The sequence below is a fragment of the Aethalodelphis obliquidens genome, unplaced genomic scaffold, assembly GCF_003676395.1.
Source record: "Aethalodelphis obliquidens isolate GAN/ISIS:26980383/991018 unplaced genomic scaffold, ASM367639v1 scaffold70, whole genome shotgun sequence".
Classification (NCBI taxonomy): Eukaryota; Metazoa; Chordata; class Mammalia; order Artiodactyla; family Delphinidae; genus Aethalodelphis; species Aethalodelphis obliquidens.
In genome coordinates, this window is record NW_020838014.1 from 2,060,531 (window position 1) to 2,067,948 (window position 7,418).

General features: G+C 37.8%; 1 protein-coding gene across 3 annotated transcripts in view; it reads left to right on the top strand.

The window, feature by feature from the left end:
• MAGI3 (membrane associated guanylate kinase, WW and PDZ domain containing 3) overlaps positions 1 to 7,418 on the top strand; it is a 265,111-nt gene that overhangs the window by 237,261 nt on the left and 20,432 nt on the right. For all 3 annotated transcript variants that reach the window (XM_027090938.1, XM_027090939.1, XM_027090940.1), the window contains one exon: positions 5,024 to 5,209. In XM_027090938.1, the coding sequence (XP_026946739.1) occupies positions 5,024 to 5,209 (186 nt within the window). The remainder of the gene's footprint in view (positions 1 to 5,023; positions 5,210 to 7,418) is intronic.

Genomic DNA, 7,418 nt, shown 5'->3' on the forward strand with positions numbered 1-7,418 from the left:
GAAACTACTTAGGAATCGTGTAGTGATATAAATTGCCTCAGAGAGTTCTCTTTTTTTAAAATGCTGAATATTTTCTTTATTTTCAAAATTAGGTAATCTGGGGACTTCCCTGGTGGTCCAGTGGTTAAGATTTCACCTTCTAATGCAGGGGCTGTGGGTTCAATCCTTGGTCGGGGAGCTAAGATCCCACATGCCTCACAGCTAAAAAGTCAAAACATAAAACACAAAAAATTCAATGAAGACTTTAAAAATGGTCCACATCAAGAAAAAAATTAAAAAGTTAAAAAAAAAAAGGAAATTGACTGTATTATAAAAAAAAAATTAGGTAATCTGAATCAAACCTTCCAGGCTTCGGGTTTATCTATCTATCTCAGATTCCATAAAATAAGTCTTATTAGTAGCTTGGTTTACATCAAGATTATATTGTGGCAGTATGTCAGGGATGTGACCTAATTGCTTTAGTGAAAGGACAATGCTGAATTTTTAAAATTATGGGGGCACAGGGTTTTTTTTTCAAATTAGGGGAAATCGTGTATGCAGAAATGAATTAAATGCTAGAAACAATTGAGAAGAAGTAAAACAGATTACCAGAAAAATCTTGACCCAAATATGTCTTAAATAGTCCTTTCATGTTATTTAATAATGACTGCCATATTCCAGCTATAAAGCGACCTTCTTGAATGATAAGAGGCATTCTTACTTTATATGCTTCATTGAAAGGTAAAAATTTTGTCAGAACCTTGAAAAATTAAATATCCTGAACCCAGCTTAACAGAATGTTGTCTGAGAAGGATGAGTATGTGTATTAATTCCCTCAACAAAGGAGGAATTACCTCTAGTATGTTCAGGGCGGTTATGATTCAGCAAATTAAATATTTGTCATGTTTTTATGTTTCTAAGAAATAATCATCTTTAAATATAATTGTAAAATCCAAATGAATGTAAGATGAGAACCAGCAAATTAATATTTATGTATTATGCTTGTCTGGTAGCTTTATTTTTCCAAGTCAAGTGATAAAAATCTTTGACCACATGAAAATGCATTCTTGCCTTTGCCAGTGGATTTGATTATATCTTGGGTAGTGAGATCCTTTTAGACTAGATGGTCACTAAAACCTTAGTAAAAAAAGAAAACACTTTCAGTAAAGTGTTGTGAGCCAAACCAATTTGCAAAAATCTTGCTGGAATTAATGCAGTTGTGTAGAGGAAGAAGATTCCGTGACATGGATGAGTTATTACTATAGTATCAGGTCACTGCTCACTGATACTAGTTTCCATTTTCCAAAAGCCGTTGCTATGGTAACGCTTGGAACTGGAACTGTCACTGATGCTTTGAGGATGATCATGTGGCCTGTGTCAGAAAAATAAAAGGAAGCAGCATTTAGGTGGAGTTTATTTTGTATCATTGGTTATTTGTTTTTCAAAATACTGATTTCCATTTTAGATAATCATATTCTCATTCTAATTCCATGCAATAATCCCAGGCATTCAGATTAACAAAAATAGTGAAAGATTATTACTCAACATGATAGATGCTAACCACTTTTCATATTGAGGATACTCCTTTTCTAGCACCACAAAAATTAGGTGACAGTCTAGTGTTCACCATAAAACTAGGAGATATAGAGGAATTCAGTAAAATAAATTAGAGGAATTCAGTAAAATAAATTATGTTACTTAAATATGTTTAACATATTTTTATACTTGTTTGTTTAAAATTTATATTATTATACTTCAATACATTATATATTAAATATTTTATTTGTGTATATTTATTTGTTTATATTTAAATTTTTAAAATCTTTTTATATGTATTTGTTTAAATTTCTTCTTACTATTTTGATGGTTTTACTTACCATAGATGCTAGATCTCTGTATAAGACAGTGTCATTAAGTGCTGGACTTTGTAATCAGACAAACTTGGATTCTAGACCTGCTTATGTCTTTTAATAGCTGTCTGATCTTGGGCACATTACTTAGCCTCCAAGAGCTCCAGTTTCCACTGTGAAATGAGGATGATGATAACACTTCCTGTCTCGTGTGTTTGTGCGGATTAAAGGAGATACTGCGTGTGAAGCCCTTTGCCTGGACCTTCAATAAATGCTAGCTGCTGTTGCTTATTGTAGTTTCTGCTACCATTGTTATCATCATTATTTATAAAATTGCCACTGCCTCTTGACCTTTTTTTTTTTTAAAGAAACGTTAAAAAGTTTATCAATATTTGAGTAATGAGATAGGAAAGAAAGCCCAATTAAAATGTAGGATTGAGGCAGCAACTAATGGTGGCAGGAAATGAGTGTTGCTGCAAACTGCATAACAATGAAAGTTTGGTTTAGAAAAGAGTTAGCACAGGTGAAAAGGACAGAAACCTGTCTGTCAGAATAGATCATTCTTTATGGATCTTGTCTTGATATAGATTGGTATTCTGCACAGTGTAGATTGTTGGGGTTTTTTTCCCTTTTGCCGAAATATATTTACTGCTGACATTTGTCACAAGACGAGTTCCCAGTAGCACCTCTAATACCAGTTATAAAATTCTAAGATTCTCTACTGTTGGCTTTTTCAAAGATCAGGGATCCAGGCCCAGCATCCTTCTTGCCCTGGACCCAGTTTGTGTCAGACCTACATGAATGAAGCACTTAGAAAAGACCTCTATTGAAGATGAAAAGGACTTGGCTACTTTTTGCATTGCCAGTACTTCAGAGGTTTCAGTGTTTCTGTTATTATATACTTTTCAGTTCTGGTTGCAAAGGATTTCTTTGAGAAGGGGACATTTCCAGTTACTGTCCTTTCTTTTCCTGAAAAGAAATGTTTTAAGAGCACTGAAGTGATCCCAGCAGCTGGACTAGCCAGTCTGTGAGACAGATTTAGGCCAAGATGATTGAAGACGGATAAATGGGCTTTATGGCAGATGCCTATAGAGTTTGCATATACCAACAACAAGGCAGGACTTAGACGTTTCCTTAGCCATGCAGTTACTCTGAAAACTTCCCAGTCTATTCAGAGAATGTTCAGAAGTTATCTTTCTACTGGTCTACTATTTTTAGCTGTTTTGGTGGTGCTGCTATAAATGTCAAGAAAATAACAATCTGACTACTTTTATCTTCTCTCACCTCGGCAATTAACCCTTTGTGAAGTTCTGTACCAAGATTTGCCAATTCCTTTTGACCACATTGCTCACAGGATGAGAAAGGAACCCCTGAGACATCAGAGATTCATGTTGTGTGATGCTTTCCCAAGTCTGAACAAACCCCTTTCAGTGTTCCAGGGAGCTGAATGATTTTCCTCTCAGGGGATCTGGAATGAACACTGTGTACAAGTAAATCTCTTCTAAGAAGGAGAGTAACTAAGATATTGATTTAGAAGGTCACCACAGGGCCTCTGTGTGATTCTCCCTATGTCTCTGATGTGCCACCTGTCGTACTATCAGGGCAATCAGCTCATGCTGCCTGGCACAGGACATGGCCCATGCTGCTCTGGAGCTTTTCTAATTAGTTTATAGGGAAAATGGCATAATAAGTGCTTGATATAATTCAGAGCTAAAAGGCACTTGCTTCCAACAGTGACTTCCTCATTTTTAAGATAAAGTCTCCCAATGTATAATCCTAGAAGAGCCAAGGAATGGCATTCACTGTCCAAGGGGACATAAATCATGGCCGAGAATAACTTCCAGTCCAAATGAAGGTCTATTAAAATGGCCCTAGGGCTTCCCTGGTGGCGCAGTGGTTGAGAGTCCGCCTGCTGATGCAGGGGACACGGGTTCGTGCCCCGGTCTGGGAAGATCCCACATGCCGCAGAGCGGCTGGGCCCGTGAGCCATGGCCGCTGAGCCTGCGCGCCTGGAGCCTGTGCTCCGCAGCGGGAGAGGCCACAGCAGTGAGAGGCCCGCGTACCGCAAAAAAAAAAAAAAAAAAAAGGCCCTAACATACACCTAGATATAATTTAGAAATCCTAGTAAGGAGCCCATTTTACTATGGAAATTAAACATAATCACAGTGCCATTTTAAAATATTAAATTATCCTTATTCATAACAATAAGGCTACATATTCAGCAGGAGCTCAAATGCCTGATAAATTTACTGACCTAGGCAAAGAAATTCTTAGAGAACATAGAAGGAACATTTGTTTCTCAGTACAAATGCCCCTTATTAAATGGTGAAAGATATTTTGACAAGATTTCCTGAATGTCTGAGAACTCATTTTAAGGCTTAGTAACAGTGAAGTGTCGTAGTAGTTACTCTAAGAAAGCCTTTAGCATTATGCTAGAGATATAATAGAGCTGCACAGAGTGTCTTTGCAAACGTCTTAGATTCAGCTTTGTGCATTCAGGGTATGATTTTATCCATAAGCCAAATAATCTTAATGTTAAACATTAATGTTCTAATTCCACTCCGCTTTTCTGATTTTTAAAAAAATCTAAAGCCATTAAATAAAAGGAATTAATTTTGCCCTAGAAATAAGTATGATTCATTTTAATGAGCAGTCATTTCACTGTAACTGGATTTCTGACCAATCTGAGTCCTAAACTTGATTTTGAACTGCATTTATTAACAAGATTCCTTGTGGGAGTAAATGCCCCTTCAACAGAACCAAAGATGATCTCATTGTAGCCGTTTCTAAAATAGCCAAAAACATGATGCAGCCTAAACAGCCAACAGCAAACAAGAAACATGAGATATTCTCATAAGTATCACTGAGGTCAGTAGCCTTTAAACTGGATCATTAGGATGACATTATAAAAATTGGAAAAAGGTTTCTGGTAAGTGGAAAGAAGCAAAAAGGTTTATATGCTATGATTGCAACTGTGTAAAGAGTATCTATGCCTGTGGAGAAAGAGTGGAAGATAATATGAAAGTAGTTGCATTTGGATAGGATGATCACAGGTGGTGGTTTTTTGATATATCTTTAAAGAATTTTCTTTGATGTTATTATGTTGAATTTTTCATGATGATGATGATGATGATAAATCCAACACTCCAAGATATGTTAAATAATTGAAAAACCTGGGGATTTTTTTCCCATAGTTATTCCTCATAAAATTGGCCGAGTCATAGAAGGAAGTCCAGCTGATCGCTGTGGGAAGCTGAAAGTTGGAGATCATATCTCTGCAGTGAATGGGCAGTCCATTGTTGAACTGTCCCATGATAACATTGTTCAGCTGATCAAAGATGCCGGTGTCACCGTCACACTAACAGTCATTGCTGAAGAAGGTAAGGAACCAGTAGACCTGCCTTCCCCAAACTGATCTGAGGGACACAGAGCCTGTAGAAGGCAGTGGCTTCCTCCAGCATTGCCAGAACCACTGCAGTGATAGAACCATTCATACGCTCGGGAGTCTCATTTTTTACCTTTTCCATTTAATGAATTTAAAAGACAGTTTATTATAAAGTCGTCAGTAGCTCAAGAAAAATAATACAGCTAGTGAGTGGTGGCCATTTATTTATGTGCTGGAGGAGCAAGCACCCAGAGCAAAAGACATTGGTAATACTTTTCAGATCTTATTTTCTGAAAATAATGTCTTAAGTCTCTGCTTGAGTGAGAGAAAATCCTCTAAAGAGTTCCAAGAAAGTCACTGTTGATATCAAGCCTTTCATGTCAGGCCCGTGCCATAGTGTGCCTTGCCTCGCAGGCAGGGCTTCGTTCTGGCAGCTGCTTTACAAATGGTGGAAGGGGAGTGCATCGGAATGGCCAGTAAATAGGGCATAAAACGTACTTAGTGTCTTGCCTTGCTTTAAGGCTGCCTTTGATCATTAAGAATTTCTAATTAGGAACCATTTTTGAATAGCACCGGTTCATGGTCTTTGTTTATGAATTACAAGGTAACCGTTAAATAATGCTCATCTCATTTTTCCTGATCTTGTAAAATTTATGAGAAGCCAAAAGCAACAGAATTGCGAAGGGTCAGTCTTCCATGTTAAAATTCCTTGTACCGTAATGTGTGTTCATGTCCCCCGTGCCCCCCATGATCCTCTAATCTAGTCAGTTTTCAGGTCTTTTAATTTTTGATTATTCCTTTCTTTTCCCTTCCTCCTGTACCACTCGCATACCTTTGTATCTAAGGTTCTACATAAATCTCCCCTCTGTCCAAGATTCTGTAGGGGGATTTCTTTGTGGACACGAGTTCGTCTGGCTGCTCTCGGAGGCCCCTTCTCATTCTAAGACACTGTGACATCCCTGCCTCTGCTCTTTTCCCTTCTCTAGCCTGTTCTGCACTCTGCCCAGACTCTGTCCCAGGCTCTGCTGATTCTTCCTTCTAAAGTCCTCTTCAGTGCAAGCTCCAGTGCTTCCCCGCTCTCTGCACAGAAAGTGTTTTATGATTTTGTTGCCAGCCTGCCTTTTAAATTTACCTCCCAGTTCTTTCCAAATTCTCAGATCTTTCCAAAGATCTGTCTCTTTTTCCAGATCCTCTCTTGAACTGGTCCTCATTGGCCTCTGTGCACATGGGCTTCCTCCCCCAGTCCCATAGCACTCCTTATCTCTGCAATTCACTGAGCACTATTACATCACTAACTCCCTATTAAAGGGTCTGCTCTTTGAATACAAAGAAAATGTTACCAATTGACTAGGATACTTGCTAGGCACTCAGTAAATATTTTTTTGAATGAAGGAATGAGTAAATGGATGAATGAGCGAATGAGCAAAGTAAGAGTCAGGAGATTTTCAGTTCTATGCCAATACCTAGCAGAAGCAATATAAGCCTAATAGAAGAAGTAAGCTTTTGACTGACAAGAGTTCACTGACACCTATTAGCTAGTTGTCTGACCTTAAACAAGCCACTTAACATTTCTAACCTTCAGTTTTTAATCTGTAGGGTGGGAATAATGATATCTATTTCAGGATCACCGTGAAAATTAAAGGTGAAAATGTACATAATCTGCATAAGTACCCTAAGGTGCTCATCTAGTGATAGCTGTCATTATCTTACCACGTCTTTGCATGGCTGCCTCCCTCACTCACTGCCTAGGGAAATAATAATATTTAAGAAGCACTTACTATGTGGCAGCTATTGTCCTAAGTACTTTACATCTGCTAAGTCATTTAATCCTCACACTAACCCTAGGTCGGGACTATTAATGGCCCATTCTATAGGCGAGGAAATGAGCCACCAAGCAGTTAGAGAACTTGCCCCTGGTCATAAAACTGGTGACAGAACAAGTATTTGAATACAGGCTCTAGGCTGTAGAATCTGTGCTCCTAACTGCTGTGCCTTCCCTAACTAATCATGGTATCTAAAATAACCCTCCCCCTGCCTGACCCAGTCTTGCCTTACTCAGTTTTACTTTTTTTAAAAATTTAATTTAATTATTAATTAAAAAATGTTTATTGAAGTATAGTTGATTTACAAAATCGTGTTAGTTTTACAGGTACAGCACAGTGATTCAGTTATGTGCGTGTATATATATATATATATATATATAT